The 24978-nt window shown below is 45.0% G+C and overlaps 1 protein-coding gene across 9 annotated transcripts in view; it reads right to left on the bottom strand.

Annotated features, from left to right (window-relative positions):
* The window catches only part of CUX1 (cut like homeobox 1), a 268675-nt gene that overhangs the window by 61222 nt on the left and 182475 nt on the right, over positions 1-24978 (bottom strand). For 4 of the 9 annotated variants that reach the window (XM_033172439.1, XM_033172444.1, XM_033172438.1 and 1 more), the window contains exons 16-20: positions 22167-22232; positions 16213-16314; positions 13502-14331; positions 12378-12543; positions 9491-9547 (exon numbers count right to left, since the gene is read on the bottom strand). The exons of 2 other annotated variants lie outside the window; for them this stretch is intronic. In XM_033172439.1, the coding sequence (XP_033028330.1) occupies positions 9491-9547; positions 12378-12543; positions 13502-14331; positions 16213-16314; positions 22167-22232 (1221 nt within the window). The remainder of the gene's footprint in view (positions 1-9490; positions 9548-12377; positions 12544-13501; positions 14332-16212; positions 16315-22166; positions 22233-24978) is intronic. 3 more of the 9 variants (XM_033172447.1, XM_033172443.1, XM_033172440.1) reach the window with 2 other exon arrangements.

Below are 24978 nucleotides of genomic sequence, written 5' to 3'. Positions count from 1 at the left end.
ACAAAGGTAGTTCTCATCTTGTCTGTGTCCAGATGTACACTGTTTGCGACACAAAAGTTAGATCAATCCTCCTCCATGATTTTGTCAAATCCTCTTTTAACGTAATCTAAACTCAGAGGTCTTTGTCATGCGCCTTGGCACAATGAACCATCTAGCAAACTGAGAGGACTCCACTTTCTCTCTTAGGTCAAGTTGCTGTGGTCCCATGAAGTGCAGTAAGACTTGAACTAGTATTCTGGATTACTGTTTTTTTTAATTAATAATATTATTATTATGTAAGTTTCTTTCCTTGTTATATATTAAGTTTATATTATTTCATTGTAATATTGAATTCATCTTATGTTTATTGAATTGTTTTGGCTTTATTTGAACTTTAGATATGCTTTGTGACAGATTCTGCCCCCTCCCCCAAATGTTACATACTTTGATAAGTTGTGACAGCCGTTGTGGTGTAATAGATTGAATGTGGTGTAATAGATTGAATGCTGAACTTGTTAAACCTCTTAGCCTAACCCACCTCACAGGATTGTTGTGAGGATACACTGGGAGGAGATCCATGTACACTTCACTCCATGGAGTAGATAAAGGTAATTTCAAATGCCCATCAATTTAATTGGGTGATTCTGAGTTCCAACATTACTCCTTCTCGTTGTATGTAAGTAATTATCACAGCATTCCCATGCACAGATCTTGTCACATCCTATACTAAAAGAGCTGAGGCTCTTTAGGCAGGTCAATGGGCGAACTGAGGCATCAGAATTGGAAGGGTATTTTGTAAGCCATTAAGTCCAACCCTTTGTTCGTTGCAGGAAATCCAGAAGGACAGTATCCCCCAGCAGATGGCTTTCCAACTTCTCCTTGAAGGCCTTGAGAAAGAGAGAGCCCACCACACCATTGGTTCCATTCCTGAACTTCCTTACAGTAAGAAAGTTTCTTCCAACGCTCAATCGAAGTATACCCTCCTGTAACTTCCGTCTATTACATCGAAGTCTTGCTCTCTGAGGTAGCTGCACAGAGAGCCAAGTCTTTGCCCTTTGGGTACTTCAAGAACGCTATCATGCCCACCCCCCATAAAACCTTCTTCATGCTAAATAACACACCTGGTTCCTTCAACCTTTCCCCACAGAACTAATTTTCCTTACCACTGGCCCTTTTCACTGCCATCCACCCAACCCACACCAATTTGTCTAGATACTTTTTACAATGTGGCACCCAGAACTTGACCATGGTACTTCAGAGGAATGGACCACTTTCCTCCAGCAAAGGCCACTATTGCCTTCTACATGGTCACACTACAAATCTATCTAGCCAAGTGGGGTCTTCTCCAGCTGGCAGGAGCTTTTCAAGGTCTCAGGCATAAGCAGGGGCCTTCCCCAGCTCAGGAACCCAAGATCCTTCAACTAGAAATGCTGAGGACTAGAGGACTTCTGCCTACCTCTATTTTGGGAGGTTATTCTTTACCACAAGCCCCTGATTGTTGCCAACTAGGCTGGTCCTTTTTCACTCAGTGAATATTTGCCTCCCTGCTTCCAAGAGCGAACAATGCTCCTGCAAACCGCCCCGAAGTTATAATAAAAGCTATTAAGGTACATTATTTTACACATCCTCACATTTGCGCCATCCTGCTTTCCTTAATTTGTGATTAAAAAAAATTGTTGAGAGAGGGTACTTAAATGTAGGACAGTCAGTAAAAAGTAATTTATCACCTTCCCGCTTCGGTGGATGCGCTATCAGCCAACTCATTTTCCGCATTCATCATGCAATCAGCCTATTATTTGCATATTAATCAGGCAGTGGACCATGAACGAGCCGCATCCCAGCCAAATGCTGTACTCTCTCAGGAGGAAGACTCAGTAATTATCATACATCAGTGTTATGATGTGGTAATTGATTATAACATCTTTCTGTTGCCCCTGGGGAGTCCCAATGCTAACCCAGCCCTGGGCCTAAATCTCTCTTTCTCTCTTCCTCCCTCCCTCTCCCCTTGCTCAGTGTTTCCCCTTCTCTTCTGCTCCCTTCCCTCCCCATTGCAATTAGTGCATTTTCAAGTTACTTTTCTCATTTTAACTAATCATAGGTTGAAGAGGTGGCAGGAAATCAATTCTGCCAGAACAGAAGATAAAAATATAGAGAGAAGATCACTGGGAAGTTCTCCTGGCCTGGGCAAATCTCGCTGAAACAAACAGGAGGCTTACGTAGGAGAACTTCTTCAGGAGTTGCTGCTCCTCCTGTTATTTATAAAGCGCCTACATTTTTGTACGTGCTGCACAAAGCTGAAAAACAAACAAGCAGTCCCTGCCTGTCGCAGCCTTACATGTGTTTAATTGTGTGTAATTATAAACACGAAAGAAAAGGAAAACGGCAACCATAAAGAACATTAAAGGGAATTCGTATGGATGTGGACGAAGGTCCTTAAGTCCAGCTTCTTATTTTCCACAGTGACCAAACAGATGCCTCCAGGGAGCTCCCCAGCAGAGCTTAAAGGCTGCTACTTATGGTGGCCAGCTGTAAGCACGGCATGAAGGCAACTGGCATTCAGCACCATGCTGCCTCTGAAAATGGAGGCTCCAGTTGGCCACCTCACTAACAGCAATTGACAAAACGTCTCCTCTTACGACAAGCTGGCAACCACCACCACTTCTTGTAGCACTAAATTCCATAAATTAATCACATATTAAGAATGTAAGAGCAGACCCAGGCTGATCAGATGAAAACTCACATCTATAGCCCAGCATCCTGTTTCTCACAGTGGCCAACCAAGATGCCTCTGGGAAACCCGTAAGCTGGAAATGAAGACTACAGGCTTCTCCTGCTGTTTCTGTCCCCCATGCTGCCTCTGATCCTGGAGAGAGCAGCACACAGGCACCATTTGATGGGCAGACCATCCTGAATGCACCAAATCCCTTTTAAAAGCCGTTCAAGTTGGCAGCCATCGCTAAATCTTATGGCAGCAAATTCTGTGCACGGTGTGAAGAAGGCCTTCCATCTTTGTTGGTTCCAGTATCGTGAAGGAGGAAGAGAACCCTGTTTTGCAGCAACGTGTCATTTCTGAATCCTCATGACCAATGAATTTCAAGTTATTGTATTAGGGGGTTGGATCTCTATCCACTTTCTCCACATCATGTCTATAACCCATGATTGTGCCCCACTTAGCTGTCTTTTTCCTGAACTGAAAAACCTCAAATGATTTAGCCTTTGCTGCTGGAGAAAACGCTCCAGCCATCTGACTGGCCCCCCTCCTGGCACATTTTCCAGCTCTGTGGTGCCATTTTTTGAGCACAACTGACTGGGACTGTGCACAGTATTCCAGACATCACTGCACTGCAAGATTTATATTAATAAGTCATTGTAATACTGGCTCCTTCCCAATGGTTGGGGCCCAGTCAAACAAGATTTTGTCCTGTGCAAACCCCACTGAAACAAAAGGGGCTTATGCAAGAGAGCACTTGTCATGTTTTGGTCCGATGCTGCATACCATGGAGACTGCAGCAAGGTTTGGAAACAGGTTGCGTGAACATGGACAGCTCTAAGTGAGCAACTTGCTTTGACAAAGGTTGGGATAAGACTGGGGCCTTTGCAGTCTCTGTCTCCGGAGAACATCGGAGCCTGAAAAGGCCAACTCTCTGGCCTGAATATAGGCACCGTTCCATAGGCTCTCTCCTGATACGCTTCCTTGTTTTATCGGACTGGTGATATGTGTTGGGAGGAATCTGGTTCTTCAGACTCAGGAAAGGTGCCTGCCTGTGAGGGTCCAGGCTTTGGCCCTACAGGTTCTGGGATGTTTGTCTGGGGGCTCCTGCCTAACAGCTTCAGGTGCAATGGCCTTCCTATCTTCAGAAATTAGCTCTGAGCTTGAGCCTGACCCGGCCCTTGCAACCTCCTATTCAATGTCCAGATCACAGATTCTTTTTTTAAAATAATTTTTTAAATTAACTTTTCAAATTTTACAAATTGTTTAAAAGAACGAATCTCTCAGATCCGTTGACTTCCCATTCACCCTCCTATGGTTTTCCTTTCTTACCTTATAAAGCTGCTATATTACTTATATGTTACCCATTATAATCTATTATATATTATTAAACTGCAATTCTCATCTGCTGCTACACTTCAAATCCTGCATATGTTTTAACATAACTCTCTCTCTCTCTCTCTCTCTCTCTCTCTCTATATATATATATATATATATTTGCAAATAATCCACAAAATATTTCCATTTCTCGAGATTTTTTTCTTCATTCTGTTCTTTAATTCTCACAGTTAATCTAGCCAACTCAGCATGTTCTGTCATCTTCATAAGCCAATCTTCTTTCACTGGGACTAGATCACAGCTAGATTCAGAGGTCCTGATACGGCTTGCCGCTGCTGGATTGTGCCTGGGACGTTTATTTGCAGCCATCCCTTCTCCTGCCTACGCTCCCAGGCTATTGCTTGCATAATATGTTCTTTCTGCCCCCCCCCCCCCGATAAAACAAAGCACTGCAACCTCCGAGGGTAGCAATTGTGAAGTTTTTGGACAAAAGGCAGTTTGAAGCTGCTTTATTTAGGTACCAACTGACAGGCTAATTTCAGTCCCTTTTGCAAAAGGGCACACAAAACATCTGCCAGTTGAAATTGGCACTATTTTAGGATCTGAGTTCCTAAATGGGAAGTTGGGGGCCGGGAAAAGGAGGGGAGAAAATAATAAAAAATGCAACAAAGGTAAATAAATAATAATAATGGATAGTATGAGAAGATATGGAGGGGGACAGAGGGAAAGGAGAGATGACGTCTGCCACCTGCTCAGTGCAACCTATCACTGAAAACATACGTGGCAAAATTCTAGTAATGGAAATAATTTGTTATTCTGAGGAATGATGGAATTTTTGTGTGTCAGAATGTCATTCTTAACCTGCATCTTCACTGTACCACTTCAGACCATGTGACTGAGCATTCCCTGCAGAGAACAAGTGTGTCAAGGAGAAGGACCCTTCTTTTTTGTAGAGTTTCTCTCTATATGCATGGAACTGCTTTGTATGGAGAAGCAAGAAATCCCGTGAGCCCTTACAAAAGCTCTGAAGTGGTTTTAAATGTTATTCACAAAGAAGATCTCTGGGTTCAATCCCAGTCTGTGCTGGCTGGTATGGTGGGAGTTGTAGCTCAAAACATCTGGAGGGAATGAGGTGGGGAAAGGCTGTTTTAAAGGATGCCAGGCAGCAGGGTGGGCAAGGCCTCAGCCTGAGATTCTGAAGAGTCACTGCCAATCCAGGGGCAAAGCTGTGCTAGATGGAACAAGTGATTGAGTGCTTCATGTCAGAGTAACGGATCTGCATGCAAAAGCTTCCAAATTCCATCCCTGACTTCTCCAGCTCAGGTTCTAGGATCTCAGGTTCTAGGAGGTCTAAGGAACAGTCGCTACCTGAGGCCTTATACAGCTGCTGTCAGGCTAGGTGGACTGATGGGAACTTCAGAGGAGGACTCACAGCACATGCTTTGCAAGCAGAAGAACTCATAGCCAATCCCCAGGAAAAATAGACCAGATTGCATGCCTGAAAGACGAGCCACAGTAGATTGCATGGGGCTAGGCAGACCAATGGTTTGATCCAGGCTATTTTTAAATTTTATTTTAAAGGTTCCATTCTGAAAGAACCACTAAAATTTGCAAGGCACTCACTTTCCTAGCAAGGATCTAAACCTAGGTTTGTTTATGCTTCGCTCTGGGACCCCATCCAAGGAAGTGCCAGAGTTCACACTCAGACATGCACCCTTCACCTCACACGCCCTCGATGCCATTTCCCCTCCAGTTCCTTCAGGAAGGCAGGCTCCCTCAGGCAGCCCAGTGCTAAGGCGACCCCCTGCCAGTTGCAGCGGCACCGAACAGGAAATGCCACCTGGCTGTCAGGAGCCATTCCCGGCTGCTTCCACCAGCTGCCAAGGAAGTGCGGAGCGCCTGTTGCTGTTCTCCCAACTCTGACCCTCTTGTTGTGTGATGGTAAACAGCTCTTCCAGCAAGCAGAGGGCAGATGTCAAGCCCTCCTGCTTGGCAAAGCTCTGTTCTCTTTAGAAATCCCAAAGTTATTAGCTTGAAAGAGCTGATAGGAAAGATCCCGGAGAGGCTGAAGGAGGAGAAGGTGAGGGGCAGAAGATGCAGAGGAAGGCAAGGGAGCTGTGGGTGGAAGAGGAACTTAGTGCCTTGCATTTGGGGCGCTTTGATGCTGGAATACTTCCTCTAGGGAGACTTGGCTGGTAATGATTTGGATTTCTTTTTTGCACCCAAGGAAGACCTTTTCATTTACCCGGGCCTTTTAGACTTACAGTTTTAGATGTTAGCATAGGTAAAGGACCCCTGGACGGCTAAGTCCAGTCTAAGGCGACTATGGGGCTGCAGCGCTCATCTCGCTTTCAGGCCAAGGGAGTTGGTGTTTGTCCACAGACAGCTTTTCCGGGTCATGTTGGCAGCATGACTAAACTGCTTCTGCCACAACGAGACACCGTGACGGAAACCAGAGCACAATCTGGTTTAATTAAAAGTATTCCTAGTTTTGGGCCACCCTGTATGCTGACCATCCAAAAACTTGGTGGCAGATTGGCAAGAGTTTCTGACTCCCAACAGCAACAACACCCTCCCTTTACTTTTTTCCACCTCAGGTACATTGCTGAAATGAAGAAAGCTAAAAAGAAGCAGACTTCTGCGCAAAAGGACTGAGAACTCAGTTGAGTTCTGCTACTATAAACCATAGGTCCCCAAACTAAGGCCCGGGGGCTGGATGCGGCCCAATCGCCTTCTAAATCCGGCCTGCGGACGGTCTGGGAATCAGCGTGTTTTTACATGAGTAGAATGTGTCCTTTTATTTAAAATGCATCTCTGGGTTATTTGTGGGGCATAGGAATTTGTTCATTTCCCCCCCTTCAAAATATAGTCCGCCCCCCCCACAAGGTCTGAGGGAGAGTGAACTGGCCCCCTGGTGAAAAAGTTTGCTGACCCCTGCTATAAACTAACATCTAAGGTTCTAAATCTGTTCAGAGACACCCTGCTCTCTAACTAGATGTCTCTTACACCTGGCTCTGGTTGGTAGATCTCAGGGTTCTAGTAAAAAACAAGTAGATCCTACAGCCCACCGTTGCTATAAATAATTAGAAACAACCACAGATCTATGGTCCACCCAATCCCAATGTTTTGGGATGGGTAACAAAATCAACCTGCTCCCTGGCAGAATGGTATTAAAATTGAATCTCGCAAACCCCTTACACCAGTCCCCAGAACTTATATTTCCAATTTAGAATTGCCAGGTTAAGTTTCAAGGCAGCCCAATTATCAATGGAAAACTGTAAATGGAACCTAGTTCAGTGTCCTCACACATCTAACTCATTTAACTCAAGTTGCACAAAACCCTCTCCAAAATGCTGCCTTCATGTAGGAACTCTGCCTCAACATTTACTTCCTTCCTAAGAAGCCTTAGAGCAAATGCCAATTCAAATTATCCTCCAGATTGCACTTTTCACATGCAACGTTGTTTTTTGTTTTAATCAGCTTCATTTGTCCCCCAGAGAGCATGGCGGTGAGAATAGGATGCCACAATCCACATTTTGCAGATGCAGAACCAAGAAACTTGCCCAAGGTTGTGGAGGAATGGGAAGACAGGACCCTCTTAGGTTCCAGGTTAGCAGTAATTGTGGGACAAACCAGAGTTTCCCAAAGAAATGTTTTCTTTGGAAAAAGAGTGTCTCTTTATAAGATTTGTGGCTTTAAAGTGCCATATAATCAGCTACAGGCTTGCAGTCAATAATTTGGCTGGTTACTTCAAATCAATTATGAGGTTTTTCATCTTTTGAGCTCCTGGCCATGTTCCCCTTCTTCTCTCTGCCCAGAGCTTCACCCAGCTTCCCTTCCCCTCTCCATTCTGCTGCCCGCTCCTGCTGTATCACTCCCTCTTCTAAGCTCCAACATCTCCACATCTTCCTTGGCATACTGCAGAGGCAGGGAAACCTGTGGATTACAACGCCCATCATCCCTGACCACTGGCCATGCTGGCTGGGGCTGATGGAATTGGAGTCCAACAAGGTTCCAAGCTTTCTCATGCTCCTACATCTTTTTACCCTGCCTTTCCCCTTTCCAGGGTTTGAACAGCCCAGCCACTGGTAGCCAGCGGCTCTTTTGCCTGCCATACCTCCCTGCGACGTTAGAAAGAGGTATCACTGCCAGGAGCTTCACCAAAATGGATTTGTGCATGTCATAATACGAATTATCTCAGGATTTTCACTTTAGGGGGGGGGAACACCTCTTACTGCATCCCATAACAACCACAATTCCCTGAGCAGCATGAAGCCTGGAATGATGAATGGGGCTCAAAAAGAAAGACAAGTAAAACGAGAAATCTGAAAGTCCACCAGGATTACCCTGGACTGTATCATCAAATTAAGACTTCCAATTTAGAATGGAGATGGGCAGACCCAAGGTGATACACACGCCATGAAGATGAGCTTGTGTTAGAACCGGTATGTGCCTTGTGAATGAGCTATACAAAAACTCTCCTACAAAGCAGCACCATTCAAACTGACTAGCCAGTCACTTCTAGCATACCTTTCTGCGGATCCACTCTAGGGAAAAGTCCCCACCATTAAGTTGCCTTAAAATAGAATTTACAAGTGCACAGTCTTCTAATAAAACATGGTGGTTGACACTGGGGTGTCGCAGGCCACCAGAAGCGGCTGGGAAAGACCACTGATAGTGACCATTAAGGCAAACTACCCCCTATACTTCATATAGAGGAGGGACAGAGACAGCCAATGGGAGAGAGAGTAGTTTGACAAAGGCCACCTATGAAGTTCACCACAGAGGCAAAATCTGAACAAGAGACGTCTTGGCTTATTGATCACCCTCAACTGCTATGATCCTGTAGCACTTAATGTGAGTCATAGGACCATGTTTCTAATTTGAATTGTCATCTAGTACAAAACCAAGGAATTCCCCCCACCCCACCCCAAGCAGAATGAACACAATCCACTGAACACCTCTGACACCCCAAGGACAACACACATGAAGCTATTAATTCCAGAAACTCAGTAGAAGATTACGTGGGACGAGGCATTCTCAATGGTGGCACCAAAGCTTTGAAACTCCCTTCTTAGAAAGGTTTGTCTCCCTCCTTTTTGACTTCTAGGCATCTGACTAAAGGGGTGGTGGTGTCAAGCTGTGTTTGTCATTTGTCTGATGCCGCTCAATTAGTTAGATTTTAGTTGCTGCGCTGTGGGTTTTAAACATAATGCAATTCCTGAATCAAAAGGCAGGCTATGCACTTTAACAAAACAAAACAAAAACCAAAGACAGAGTAACTGGGGGAAAATGAGGAATTAAACCTTTTAACTTTTTGCAGGGTAAAAATCCAGGAAATGGAAGGTGCAACTCCCAACACACCAGAAGAGAATGGAACAAAGGTCGCTCCCCCATGCCCCATGAAGAAGCCAAAACACAACGCAACCAAGCAAAAGATTTTGTAAGAAAGCAGCTGATTACCTGAACTTGCGCATCCCTGCTGAAGGGAATCTTGCAGTGATGACACAGAGTGAAGAACTGGAGAAAGAAAAGGAGGACTATCAGGAAGCGATAGGAGAGGAATATAGCCTACAACTTGCCAGCAAAATGAGGGTCATTAAATGGCCCAGGACTAACAAAGAAAAGCAGCACAATATCAAACCAGCTCAATTCCCTTTCCTTTATACCAGGAAAGTGGAACCTGCTGCTGAACTACGACTCCCATCATTCCTGTTCACTGGCCATGCTGCCTGGGGCTGAAGTTGGACTCTAGGAACTTCTGGAAGGCCTAGGGTTAGTCACCCCTGATTTAGACCTAGATCAGGTGTAGAGAACCTGCAACTCTCCAGATGTTGTTGCACTCCCCTCAGCCCCAGCCAACATGGCCAGCAGTCTGGGATGTTGAGATTTTGTAGTAAGCAGTATCTAGAGAGCCACAGGCTCCCCATCTCTGATCCAGGGGATGGTTTGTAGGAGACTCTGTATCAGGTACAGAGGATGCCCTGTTTAGGGAAGCTTTTAATGTTTAATAGATTATTGTTATTAATATCTGCTCTCTACATATGGTAGAGGAGCAAAAACTTGCCTGTGGAGCAACACTCCCAAATACTGCATTTGCAAAGGTCACTACATATATAAAATCCAATGCCTATAGGCCCAAATGGTGTGATTGATTCATTTCCCTACACCTGACTGACTGAGGAATAGACTGTGTGATTTAGGTATGCACCCTATTAAAATGTGATACCCGTGCATGGATGCTCCAGGGTGCGGAAGGCGTGGCAGGCAAGCCTGGCTGATGGAACAAGAAGGGCTCTCTCACTCACCCCTACCATTCATACAGAAGAGGCAAATAAGGGATTCCAGCTGCTCAACTGAGGTTGGTTCCACACAGTTAAGTGCCTCATAAGCAGCCAGTGTTACTTCTGCTTGTGTGGTTCAACATTTATATTACAGGATGTGTCCAAATGCAAGGGGAAGTGGACAATTCTGTACAATCTAGTAAGTGTGAAAAATCCAGAGATCAACTGGACAGTTATCAAGTAGCCCTTTGTCAACATCCTCCATGATTTCAGCCGTTCACCCAATGTGCAAATGCCAGAAACCACAGGACCTTCCCTTGTGATGGTCAACAGTCTCTGCATCATATTTAAGTTTCTTTCAGATAATTTAGGAATGCCCTCTCTAGCAGGTCACTGACAAGCCCTTTAAAGGCTCATCCTAATGAAATTGTGCCTGGTGCTTTCGACCACAAATAAAAACTATCCAATAAAATCCTGCCCAAATGCACCAGTTTTGATCTGCTATTTGTTAAAATTTGCCCCTTGAAAGGCATTTAATATTCTCTCTGCATTGAAGCAAGGCCTGAAAATTACCTTAATTAGTTTAGGCACAGAGTCTGCTTGGTGATGGGGTGGAATCTTAAAATGGAGGTGCTAGGTATTGGATTTCTTGCATCTGCATTCTAGATCCATTTGAAATAGGATCCAAGAGCCCTCCAGAGTTTGGGCTGATATGAAGTAGATGGTTTTATCTGCAAACTTCCTAAGGCAGGTGGGATGACCGAGAGAGCTCTGGGAAGTAACGTGATAAGCAACTGGAAGCTGCCTCATGTCAGAGGACACTAGAGAACCACACAGCATGAAGTTTTCATGGTTCCATATGTTGCTGCAAATATTCTTAGCCACACCCCACCCCCACTTTTGTAAGTCAAGGGTAGGGAAAGTGCAGGCTGTATGTTAGCCCCATCAGTGATATCCGGGGTCAGGGGGTCAGATGGAGGATTAGTGGCTTTGCTGATTCAGAATGGATCCAAATTAAATTCAAATTAATTTCCAACACTTGGCAAATGTCCGCCAAGTTAATCGGATTCACGTGGAATCGTTCTGAATAGGATGGTGGAGGATGGGTGGACCAACTCACTTCCAGTCCCCGATGCCCTTTAACTGTAAAAGAAAGGACTCTAAGCAAAGAAAGGAATAGCTCAAGCCTCCCACATAATTCCACAGTTAAGTGGACCACTTTGCAAGGCTAACTTGCGCCCTCCGTCTTGAGGCAAGGACGCTGAAGGAAAGGGAGGCGGAAAAACAGGTGCAACTTGAGTTCCTGAAGCCCCAGCGTTGAGAAACACCACCAAGGGATGCAGGTACCCTCCGCCCAGCACATTTATGGAGGCATACAGATTGCAGGCACGAGTGCATTGAAAGAGAGTGCAGCTTTACCTTTTCCTGGAATTGCTCAGCTCTTCCTTAGGGAAGTCCAACTTTTTTGGGTGTGGGGTGGAAATGCCTCCTGCCTTAATGTGGTTTCTAAAGGTACGGCAACCACTCACCCGCTGGGGAGCCTATCGGGCCCAAAGATAAGGGAAAGATGGCAGCTACGGTCCACTCTGTCATCTTATGCAAAACCGATAAGGGAGGGGGTGATTCTGCTGAAAGAGCATTTGTGTTCAAGGCTGCTTTTTTTCCTACCGCAGGGCATTTCCCCTTTCAGACACTGCCCAGGAGCCAGAAAACACACCAAAACCGCAGCAGCCTTCTCAACACCAGTGAGCGGCTGCTCTGGAGGCACCCAGTTACCTATTCTCTGAAGGGTAAAGACAACAACCACTGATGCTTTATGGATGTGTGTGTGTGTAAGAGAGAGAGAGAAAGAGATGTTTGAGTGTGAATGGGGTGTGTTTGCGACTTTGGTCCTGACCTACATGTGCTCGCCCCCTCCCACCTTGAAAAGAATGCAGCCCTCCAGCTGAAAAAGATTTAGCACCACAGTCTACACGGAAGGGTACAAAACCAAAGGAAACAATGTGAAAGCCGAGCATGTGTATGGCATTAAAAAACACACCAAAACAGTCCAACTGTCTACTTACCCTGGCCTTGGGGCTGCCCTTGGGATGGCAAGACTCCCTGCCCCAGTTCACCGTTTAGCCAGAGCTGCATGCGGATGAATGGCTCGCGGCCTTTTTGCGTCAACTTGCTCCATGGCTTTGGCCGGGACAGCATGTCACTGACGCTGCCCTGGGAGAGGCCCAGCACCTGGAGGGGAGCAACCACAGAGGACATGGGATTAACAGTGCCCTGGATTGGAACTGGAAGATCAGGGGGTGGCCTGCAGGTCACACGCAGCTCTTATTCCTCAAGAGGGACAGCTGCTAGAGGAGAGGTGATGCCACACTCTGCCTTCTTCCACCTGCTGGCAGGAAGAGTGCTGGGTGCCACAACAGCACTTTTAACCATTCTTATTGTTATGAATGCCTTCAGCCGCATCTCTGGTTATCTGTTGTTTGCCCTTCTGAGCTGGCAAAGGGGGAGCACTGAAGCAAAGGGACTACACAGAAGGAAGACAAGTGGAAAAAGCAGCTGGGTGTTTATGTGCTATCCAACAGATACCCAGGAGGTACCAAAGGTGTCATGGGCTTTGAAGACACTCAAAATCAGGACGAAAGGGAGAAACGTGCTAAGAGGAAGACATGCTTGGCAAATCTACACTGTGATCAACTCCTGCCCGGAAACCAATGTCCCCACTGTGGAAGGATGTGTGGATCCAGAATTGGCCTCCACAGTCACTTACGGACTTATTGTTAAAACCGTGTTTATGGAAGACAATCTTACTCTGCTACGAGTGATCACCAAAGAAGAAGACCCGGGAGACTCACACAACACCCTTGTGCTGGAAGACACTGAGCAGTTTTCTGCCACTCATCAAGCAGGGGATAGATGTTTGGCATCATTCCTCTACCACCTCCACCTCCACAATTCTGTGGCTCTTACTCCCAATAAGCCTGTTGGTGGAAAGTCTCCCCCTTTCTGGTTTTCCATCAAAGCCCAGTTCTTTGAAAAATACAGGTTCTTACAAGAGGATGAATGAAATATGCAAATTAATAAATCAGATCAATTTGCCATGCTCCCCTTCTGCAGATAACGTCCCAGACAGTCATAAGGCCACCATCACAATGCGCACAAACCAACAAACTAGCTCCAGCTAAGCGCTTACCTTTTCCCCAAATATCCTTTGGCAGATGCCATTCTTCGCTAGCTTCTCTTTGACCTGACGGGTTAGCTCTATTGTATCCACTTCCTGGTACATATAAATCTCATACTGCTCAGGGGTCAATGGAGGAACGGAAGGTTTAGATGGCTTTGCTAAAGAGACAATGGGGGAGGAAGGGAGGGGGCTGTTCTGCGGCGTCTCACTGCGGCTCGCCCCTGTCACACTCAGTTCAGAGCTCTGGGAATAGGGTGACTCCGCGTTGGGCCACTCTTTCCAGTAGTCCGAAGAGGAAGGCCCTTGAAGCTGCTGGTTACGGTCCGACCGAGATTGGCTGCTGGCCTTCTCCTTCCCGCTGGTGGTTTCCTCCACTTTGGGGTCCTCTGGAGGGGCGGCATTCCTTCTGTCAGGCTGCACAGTGTTCCACCAGTGGTCCTTCCACACCCCGCTGCGCCCCAGTTCATTTTTAACGTGCCTCAGCACCCCTTGCGTTGAATCAGACATCCCATGGAGGTCCAGGATGGGGGCCTCTTGGGCCTCCTTCTTCAGACCAGAGAGAGTCTGCAGGGAGGAGATGCTGGAATCCACAGACGACGAGTGCTTCTTCAAGGACATGGCCAGGGGGGAATAACTGGTGACCGAAGAAATGGCGGGTGTGGGGACCAGTTTGGGGGACAAGATGGAGATTTCAGCTTGGGACAGAGGGGTTGCTTTTAAGGCAGGTTCGAGGGCGGCCTGCTGTGCTTCCATCTCTCGCCGGGCTTGCTGCAGAATGGAGCGGATGGCATCGTCGGATCCACCAGTGCTCGAGGTGGAAGGTGGCTGAGCCGGCTCAGCTATGGGGATAAACAAATAAGGCATGGTGAGATGTTGTGGCCCATGTAACTGATTTTGCCAACACATTGGAATCAAAGTCTTGCTCCCCCAACCCCATGGTGCAAACCAGAGAGGCAGGCCCAGAGAAAATGTCATTTACTGGTCAATCTCCAATGTTTGTCTCAGAAGGGCTGTTTTTGAAATTTTTTGAAAGCCAATCACTGCGAAAGTCCTTTACTAGAAACTGATGGAAATAAAGAAGAGAGATGGCTCTTTCCCAAAGAGACTGGAACCCTGAGGTCTACCAGTATGCATGAGATTTCCCTTAACTTTTTCATGCCCCTCAAAATACCAAGAATTACTGGTGAATGGTCAATAGTCCTTGACTTTTCAACACTCTGTTGTCTATGATTTATGAACATCTTACTTATCAATGTTTTAATCATTCCAGTTCTCTACATTAGAGAATAAAGAGCAACACATTCCTTGACTTTCAAACAATTCACTATTGCTATTGTCATACAGACATCATACTTGTGCCTGGACACCAATTGTGATGTCACCAACATCACAAGCAGTATCAAAAGAATAGAAGGGCACGGTTCTCATTCTGAACTACTGGGCCACTCATATAGTGTGGCACACACTTGAGGGGACCATGAAGACAGCAAAGCTGTGATAATTTTTGACCAAGAAGACAGAGCACTCAGCAACCTGCCCCTGCAATGGAGTTGCAGTTTGCTTTTTCCTCTGCATCTCTCCTACCCACTGCACCCATGTCTTGGATATTTTCTGCCTTGCTTCACTTCATTGGCCTAGTTTGCATGTCACACCAAGCCAAATTACAGCTGTGCCATGAATGTGGACTCGCAGAAAGGAGTTTGCTTCACTCCTCCCTAATTGTTGTACTGCTTTGTTGCACTGAGCCAAGCGGTGTTTGGCTTAGCATCTTACCTGAACTTGGGGCTCATGGTTTAGCTCTTCTAGACAAGCCACAAGCCATAAACCATGAGACAAACCTTGGTTACAGCTCCTGGGAAGTCTGGAGAGAACTAAACCCTGAGCCCAGGTTTGGATGACATTATGCCAAACCATGGCTTTAGATCAGTGCAACAGAATGACTGAGGCTCCCGGACTCTTTTCCGGGAGCCTGCACATTTATGCTAAGTCTTAGTGTGATGTTTGAATGAAATCACTGTGTTCCTAGGCTTCTTCAAACACTCATCTCTGCATTCTGCTTTCCATGAGATGTAATAATTCCCCTCTCACACACACACATTTTCTCTGTGACCAAACTGAGAAGAATACAGAATAAAACCTGCTGAAGATTAATGTGGGAATATGAAAAATATATTTCATTATTATATTTCAATTAACTTTCTGTGCATAAATAAACCTGCATACAGGTGGGTAGCCGTGTTGGTCTGCCATAGTCGAAACAAAGTAGAAAATTCTTTCCAGTAGCACCTTAGAGACCAACTGAGTTTGTTCTTGGTATGAGCTTTCGTGTGCATGCACACGAAAGCTCATACCAAGAACAAACTCAGTTGGTCTCTAAGGTGCTACTGGAAAGAATTTTCTACTTTGTTAAACCTGCATACACACCAGTTTAACTTGCAGTTTCCTGAAACTTCCAACATTCCACTTCATTATGAGAGAGGGAGAAAAACTTTTCTCTGTCCACTTTTTGAATGCCATTCAGTTTTAGGCACTTCTATCATGTCATCCCTTACTCACCTTTGCTCTAAACTAAAAAGTCCCTGATGCTGCAACGTTTTTTTCTTAACCCTTTAGTAGAACACAACAGGCAGGTTAAAGTTTTTTGCACACTCTTTAAGTCTCTTGCCAATAGTTTCCAGGGTATCCTGAGGTTCAGGGTCACTCCAACCGGAAGCTCCTACCTGTTTTCTGTACCTGCAGCTCCCTTTTTGCTTGCTCTAGGATGGATTTGATAGCTTCATCAGAGCCCGCCTCTGTGGCTCGGATTCTTGTGGTGATGTTACCTGGAAGAAAGGGGGAAATGATCAGCTGTTAAGCAGCTTTCTGGGGATCAGCATTTCCATTCAATATCTGTTGTCAGCGAAGCACTTTGAGAGAACTAGAGGAACATAATAAATAAAACAAAGAGCTGCAGTCACATCTGGTACTCCTATGCATATGCAAAATGCAGTATTTTCTTTGCAGGTTCAAACCGCTGCCTTCCGCCCCCAGTTGAGAATTTTACAGTTCTGCTTTTTTAATATTGTCTTCGCTCTTCCCTTGAATCATATATTTCCCTGCACAATCTGGGTTTTTTTAAAAAATGGTACAATGTGATGTATGGATGTGTTGTGAGCTGCTTTAGGGACTCTGGTCAAGAGGTAGGATGCACATCTAAGAAATATACTGATCTGTGCTATCTAGCCAAGCACTGTCTCCTACATATGGGAGAGGGTCTCCAAGGTCTCTGGTGGGAAAAGGGCTTCCCTATCACCTCCCACCTGAGATCCTCTTAACTTATGGTGCCAAGGAATGAATCTGAAACTTTATGCACGTGAAGCATGTGTCTCACCATTGTGCTTCGCCCTCTCAAACTCCTCTGAATCTCAAGATAATTTGGCAAAGTTTTCTAGCACTGTAATCTTGCAACGAGGATTTATAACAATATTTCTGTGACCTATTTAAAAACATGTGGTTCCTTTCAACCCACCAGCAATGCAAAGAGTTATTAAAAAGCACAAATTGGCATGTTCTTTCTCACATTTCTTAAAAAAAAAGAAAAGAAAAATCTGCTAGATTTCAAAAGCAAAATATTATTCTGAATATAGCACAGTATTGCAGGCTGGAACAGGAAACGGACATAAGGAGGGGGAGGGAACACTTGAAATATCTTGGTCACTCTCCAAGTTGGCATTATGACAAAATATCATTCTAATTTTTCCTTAAGCATGAATTCTCTCTTTTTAGAAAACTAGAGGCAGAAAAATCCTAAAATTTTGAAAGCTGTTTTGTGCAATCACCCTTGATTACAAAACACATAACGGTATTCCTTTTAGGTGATACAGGAACATGCTTCCTGCACTTAAGCTGTACGTGGATATGAAGAGGGTGCCTAAGGCAGAATACTTTAGGCTCCTATCCCTTATGTCTCCAGAGCAGAAGGGACTGTTACTAGAGTTTGGGTGGTAAGTGGCAGCAACTTATGTTACCCCAAGGTATTTTTGCATCCATGGTGGAAAAATCCAACTGGCACTCCCCAGCCCACCCGCCAATGATACAGAGAACCATAAACAAAGTTCTCCCACAGAAGCCTTGTTGAAATGAATGGGAGCTGCAAGGGAATCCCTTCAGGGCCAGGTCTGTGCGGTCTTTTTTTTTCTGCAGCTCTTGACGGCACCCATCAGTTGCCAATCTCTTGCCTCCTGGAAGAGATGCCTCTGCTTGCACCCCAGTAGTTGATTCATACCAATTCGGGTTTTTTTTCCTGTTGTGATACAATCTATTTTCTACTTTGTTCACCAGTCTTATGTACTCATAGGTAAGCAGTGTGAAAGTAATAATATGAGCTGAAATGGGAGGACTCTATGAATGGGGTCTTCTCAGGGTCACAGAATGTAGGATCAGGAACAAATGCGTGGCATGACTTGCAGTGGGGAGTGGCCCATTAGGATAAGTGTGGCACTGCCCACCAAGCTCAGCCTGTCTTTAGCTAGCCCCTCACTATCTCCTGACTTACAACCAGGAGCTTCCTCCTGTGTTGCGCTTGTAGAATTCAGCAGGGAGGAGGCAGATGGAGACAAAACTAGAATTAGTTGGCTTGGCCTGTCATTGGCTCTGGCGCCACCTACTGGTGGGCTCCCTGCTTTCTGCCCTCTCTGTCCCAAGGAGCACCAGTCACCACTGATGGCTTGGCTTACGTAAATAATATTCAACGACATGCTCCACAGGCACCTTTAAGCACTGCACATGTTCTCTGCTTTGTGAAATACATAGAAGCCCTATTCAAGGGCTCAGAATCACAGAATAATCCTTTGTATTTTATAATGATACTTTTAAGCTGCCTTGAATCCCAACTTTGGAGAAAGGTGGTATAGAAATATATGAAATAAATCCACAACATATAAACTTTAAAGTACAAGCCTGTGGAGAAAAATCAACTTTTTTGCCCATTATTTTTACTGATTTTCCATATTTTTAAGAAATTGTCACCAAATTCAATACAAATTTAAAAGCTGACTTCCCACCCTCCCAAGAGAAAAATCAACCTTTTTTGGCAACAAGCATAAAATGTCTAGATGCCTCAGACTACTATTACTGAGATATATGTGTGTATAGTTGTATGGGTATATATTTTTTTACCGTTCAAAGGGCACCATATACTTCATCTCAATAATCCTTAGACATACTACCCTCTAAAGCTGGCCACAGCAGTATTATTCTCCTAATACCGGTAAATGTTATTTTTCTAGTCCACTTTTTCTGTAAAATACACCTGAAGTGGCTTATAAAAATAACTTCCAAAGGAGTCATCTTTTGCAACACAAACAGCAAGGAGTCTAGACCAACAAATTTATTACAGAATAAACTTTCATGGGCTTCAACAGATCCATGACACGCCACGAAGTCCACAAAAGCTTGTGCTGTAATAAATTCATTAGCCTCTTGGCTGTGAGTCTTGCAGGACCTACTCCCTGCCTTGCAAGCCTTTTCCACATGGCCTGGGAGGGCAGGACCATGACTGACTCCAGCTACAAAAGTTGAACTGATGAACAGATTTTTTGGGGTTAGGGTTCTGTTTGGGATTTGGGGGGGGGTAGTTGCTGTTGGTTTTTGTATCTACATTTTAGAACGTGTTGTGGTTTAGGCGGAAAATGTTCAGTTTGGTTGTGTATTTTTAATGTTTTATATATTGTTTATGACTACCTTTGTTATGTTGTAGTTACGTATTCTTTTCATCTCGTAAGCTGCCTTGAGCATGGGCTTGAAATGTGGAAAGGTGGCACACAAATAAAAATAAGTATGTTCATATGTAAGATGCCGCAAGGCTCTTTGTTGTTTCCATTAAAAATAAGGCATTCAGCGGTAAAGTGGAAAACTAACAACAGAAAAGATAGAACAGTGAGAATACAAAAACAGCACACACAGCAGCATGAAAAGTACCATGCTGTTTAAAGGGAAAGCTTAAAAGCAGCTGATTATTAAACATTAAAAAGGTTTAATTTCTCATCTGCAAACAGAAAGGTAAGGGACAGATCAAATCTCTCCAGGGAGGGCAACCTACAATCATGGTGCCACTGCTAAAAAGGCAATGCCTATTTATATTCTCTATTTAGCTACTGCATATCAACTCCTTTTTAGCCCTTCCAAGGCGACTGATATGGGACGCGGGTGGCGCTGTGGTCTAAACCACTGAGCTTCTTGGGCTTGCCAACTGGAAGGTCGGCGGTTCGAATCCCCGCGATGGGATGAGCTCCTGTTGCTCGGTCCCTGTTCCTGCCAACCTAGCAGTTCGAAAGCACATCAAAGTGCAAGTAGATAAATAGGTACAGCTCTGGCGGGAAGGTAAACGGTGTTTCTGTGCGCTGCTCTGGTTTCGCCAGAAGCGGCTTAGTCATGCTGGCCACACGACCCGGAAAAACTGCGGACAAACGCCAGCTCCCTCGGCCAGTAAAGCGAGATGAGCGCTGCAACCCCAGAGTCGTTCGCAACTGGACTTAACTGTCAAGGGGTCCTTTACCTTTACCTTTTTAAGGCAACTGATAAAATTAAGCCATAATAGAACAGGTCAAATACAAAATCCACAACAACTTCAGCCTATCACATTTGCTCATCTAAATTACAGCAAAGACTGGGCAGAGAGTAGGTCCTCTGCAGCTGATCTTAATACTCAGGTTCCTATGGGAGAAGGTGTTTTCTACAGGGGAGGCTGAGAGATACAGAGGCCCTTATTTCAGAGAGCTTTGGGTGAGGGAGTGGGTAGGGGGTACACTGGAAACATCCCAAGACTCAGGAGGCAGCCCATCAAAGTTAGTATCCTTAGAATTGCCTTTTGACCAACAATGCTGGCTTTTATTTGGTTCCAGCTCTATCTACCGCTCTCTAAAACAGGCTTTAAAGGCTCAATCTTATATGGGCTTGCTCAGAAGTAAGCACCATTGGACTCATGATGCGAGTGTGCTTACGACGGAAGTCTCAATTCAATTTCTTTAAAAAACAGACACCCAGAAAAGAAATGCATTAATCTAGCATTTGATACTGCTTTGGAAGTCACCTTTAGCACCGGATTTATTTATTTATTTATTTATTTATTTATTCATTGATTGAATGATTGAATGAATGAATTTATTTTTACGGTCACAGACCAACTTAAATTAAATTAAAATAAATAAAAACAACTTGCTTAAGGCAACGTGAGGGAGTTTGCAGCTGAGGGGTGATTTGAATTCAGAACTTCCTGGGCCCAAGCTCACCTCCACACCAATCTTCCATATTAACCTTTTGCTAGTTCTTGACTTGGAGAATGCTTGAAAACCAAATGGGGTTTCAAGTAAGGAAGTGGGTATGGCTCAGAGCTGCATGGAGCCGTTTCTGTGTCTAACTAAAGTAGCTTGCAGTGTCCCATGCGCAATATTTTTGGCAGCACCTGAGCACTGCATTTCCTATCGATGACTCAGCTTGCAGCAGCAGACAAGGCTTCACAACCTCTGAATCCCTCCATAGCTGGTACAGGAATCCCTTGTCCTCTACCAAACTCTCTTTTTCCCCCAGCTTTGTGACACACTCTGCAGATCTACACATTTGACGACAGCATGCAGCACCCTTGTCATCTGTTCAAGACCAGAGCAGAAGGAAACATGGCTTGGATCACACATGTTTCCTAGAGGGATTGGTTTACACACACACACACACACACACCTTTCGCACCAGTATTGCTTATGACTGACAACTGGGCATCCAGTAACCCCAAAGTAATCAATCGCTTTAGTGGCTATAAAAGCCAGAGTGGTATACCGGGATTAAATCAGGGTCCAAATCCCTGCTCAGCCATGAAATTCATTGGGCAACCTTGGCCCAGTCACTCACTCCCAGCCTTGTGGGGATAAAATGGAATTCCCAAGGCTGCCAACCTTGGAGAAAGGACAAGATACCAATACCAATTAGATCAACATAAATTTTTAGCTCTGTTGTGAGGCAGGAGTTCTATTTGAAGGAGACAAGTTAGTACAGCAGTAGAATGAGAGGGAAGCGGAGGAGAAGCAAGTGCTCTTGATGCTAACCCATGGTTTGTTTTATACTTACTGCCCCAATGCAGATGAAACACTGGCTACCTGAAAACCATGGTTCACAAATCAGGAGTCTACCTCAGGAATGCACATTTCTCTCTCTCTCTCCCTCAACCTTAATTTAGGTTAGGAATTCCTTTCTTCCATGTTAACATGATACCATGGTTTCATGTACACCGACACTAACCATATTAATGCTAACCAGGATTGTCCCCATAATGAGGACTTGCAGATTCATTCCAAACGCTGCCTTCAAGATCTGATTGTGAGTGTATTTTTAAAATTAAGCTCCATCATGGTTTGGTCCACATGCAACACAAAATCATGCTAATGCTGGAAAAGGAAGTGGGGAGCACTGTTGTAGAGAGAGGAAGGAGCATTTTGAAGGCTGGCCCTGAATCTGCAAACCAGGGTTTCCAGGGAGCCAGTGTTGTGTCTGCATGGGGGCACCGTCTGTTTTTCTTTCAGATTCCAGGCCAGAATCAAACTGCACCCTTTGCATTTTGAGCAACAACAACAAAGACGAGACACAGCTAAGCACACTTCACTTCCCAGAGATTGACCGCGAAGAGAAACACCTGCCTGTGACGTACCTTCCGACCCATTTCTTCGTTTCGGTACTTCCTGAAATAGCCTGTTCAGGTTCTGGCCTGGATTCTCTGTTGAAAAACAAGTTGGGTAAGAACAAAACAATCAGGGGAGGGTGGTTCCGACAATCGTGGCTGTGAGATGCAACAAGAAATGCCTTGTGCTAACCAGGGGCTTGAGAGGAAGGAGATGGTGAGTGGGGGCAGAAGTGAAATCAAGCAGTTCAATCAAAAAACAAAAAACCCATGTCTGTTCGGAGCAGCTGGCCACTTTGGAAAGGAAGCAAGGCAGGCTGGTTGGTTAATGAAGATTACCGCTACACTCAGAAAGGAGATTAGAAAGATATAAATAAACATCTAAAAAGGTACAAAAAGATGAAGACGGGTCAGTAATCCTTGCAAGAGCCCAAAGGAGCAGAACACAGTATGAGGTGCCACACCACTCCCTGGCAACAAAGGGAAGCTCTGAGTGATCTTTTGCAACTTGCTGTCATTCCGCTCTCTTTTTCTTAAAAACCTCTGTCAAATGAAATCATGCCAATCAGTAATGAACGCAGCTTCATTTTAGGGGGGGGGAGCTCAATTTGCAGTACTGTACTGTTGTGTAGCAGCACCAGTGAGGTCCTCTGCCCACAATACTCTTGAGGGGTGGGTGGGTTTTCAGATTGGCACATGATGCTAAGTAGGGTAGAAAACCAGGTGCACCATAAGCAACAAATGAAATACAGGCACTGGCGGAGGAGTGGAAGAACACCCTCATCTTTATCCTGGGTTTACAGCTAGTCATTCCCACCAGCCAGCTTTTTGATGCTCTTTATGTTCTCTAAAAATAAACAATTTTCCAAATTACAATTGGGATTGGCCACGATGTGCCATCAGAGGGAGCTCAGGAGGAGGATACCTGACTTCTCACTTTAGCCACTGGAATTACAAACTTTAACAGGCACCCCCAACCTTTGGCCCTCCAGATGTTTTGGACTAAAATTCCCATCATCCCTGACCACTGGTCCTGTTAGCTAGGGATAATGGGAGTTGTAGGCCAAAACATCTGGAGGGCCGCAGGTTGGGGATGCCTGCTTTAAAATATCCATTGAGTTCCCTTCTTCTCATTCCATGGTTCATATTACATACCATACTTTCCTGCATATTTTGCTATAGCCATTCAAATCAATTTTCCACTTTCACATCAATCAAATATTGTTTACTCTGATGAATTTATCTTAATGCAGTCAGTGTTTTCAGCTGTGTACAATTATTTTCTATATATTCGATATATATTTTCCACACTTCTTTAAATATACGTTCTTCTTGCTCTCTTAATCTGTGTGTCATACCTGCAAGTTCTGCATATTCTAACATCTTAAGTTGCCAATCCTCTTTACAAGGGACCTCGCTTACTTTCCATTTTGGGCCAACAGAATGCGGGCCGCTGTTGTTGCATACATAAGTAAACTTCTCTGGCACCTGGGAATTTCTGTCTGGGTTATTCCCAACAAAAAGGACTCTGGTTTAAGTCTGATTTCCAAGGACAAGACACAAGGAAGGGCCTTACCCACGTAAACCTCCTGCACATGCACCTTCACATGAACTGGCCCATTTACATGTTTTACGCAGGATAAGGCTATCAATGGCTAACAGTCAAGATGGCAATATCCCTTCCAGGAACAGAGGGAGCTTGCCTTAGAATACCAATCCACAGAGCAGCGGAAGAGGCTGACTGCCCTGCTCTCCTGCCTGGGGGCTTCCCACAGACACCCGGCCATGGTAGGAGACAGGATGCTGGACTAGAAAGGCTTTTGGTCTAGATCTAGCAGGGCTGCTCTGATGTTCTTATATTCTGGCTGCACCTACCAGGCCACTAGGTACTACTGTCCTGCAGCACGTGTCAATGGGCTGGCGTGGACTCAGTATGACTGGGTGTGCATACAAAGCTGACTCAGCTACACTCACTGCATTGGAACAGGAAGTTTGTGAGTTGACTGATTTTACTCATATCCTTAAATGCAAATGACGGGGTGTGTGCACAAAGCTTGCACAGGTAAGTGCTTTTTTAAAGGCCTCATTCCTGCAGGGGAAAGCAAAGCCCTGCAGTTGGGATGGCACTGCAAGGGGGCAAAAACCTTCTCCCCTCCATTCCCCAACACCAATGACAGGTGGGCCCTTCTCCCTTCCCATAAGCCAACACTCCTCTTTCCTGAAAACAAGAGCCTGTTTGGGGGCAGGGCAGCTCTTCATTCCTTCCCTTCCCGTCAAATTTTAGCTTCCACCCAGAACAGGATGCTTATCATTCTTATAACCACAGTTGTTATTTGTACGGGCTAGTGTACAGATCAACACCCCTAGATTAGATTTGCCTCAGTGATAAAGCACATGCTTTGCTTGCGGAAGGTCCCAGTTTAACCTTTTGCATCTCCAGCTAGGGCCGGAAGGGATCTCTGTTTGAAAACCTGGAGATCCACTGCCAATCAGTGTGCACAATATTGAGCTAGAAGGACCAATGGTCTGACTTGGGATAAGTCAGCGTCCTATGATTTTGCTTCCAGCGTTGATGCCCTTATGGTTTTTCCAAGCTTTGGCATCAGTAAATGCTTCTTAAAGTCTAGATTTGTGTTTTAAAAAACATAATAAAAAATCAGGAAGTGGGTTCCATAATGCACCTTGGGGGCCAGCTGGATTAACCATGTGTGTTAGGGAGAGCAGGATAGGTTCTTCATCTTGCCCCATTGGCAGGTGAAGTATGTGATACAGTGAAGCAGGAAAGGGTATTTGTCATGGTGGAGCCACATTGTCACAAGCTTTTTGGGAAGTTTGAGGAACA

The sequence above is a fragment of the Lacerta agilis genome, chromosome 15 (assembly GCF_009819535.1).
Source record: "Lacerta agilis isolate rLacAgi1 chromosome 15, rLacAgi1.pri, whole genome shotgun sequence".
NCBI classification, from domain to species: Eukaryota; Metazoa; Chordata; class Lepidosauria; order Squamata; family Lacertidae; genus Lacerta; species Lacerta agilis.
The sequence above is the reverse complement of the archived record's forward strand: the minus strand, read 5'-3'. Positions and strand labels throughout refer to the sequence as shown.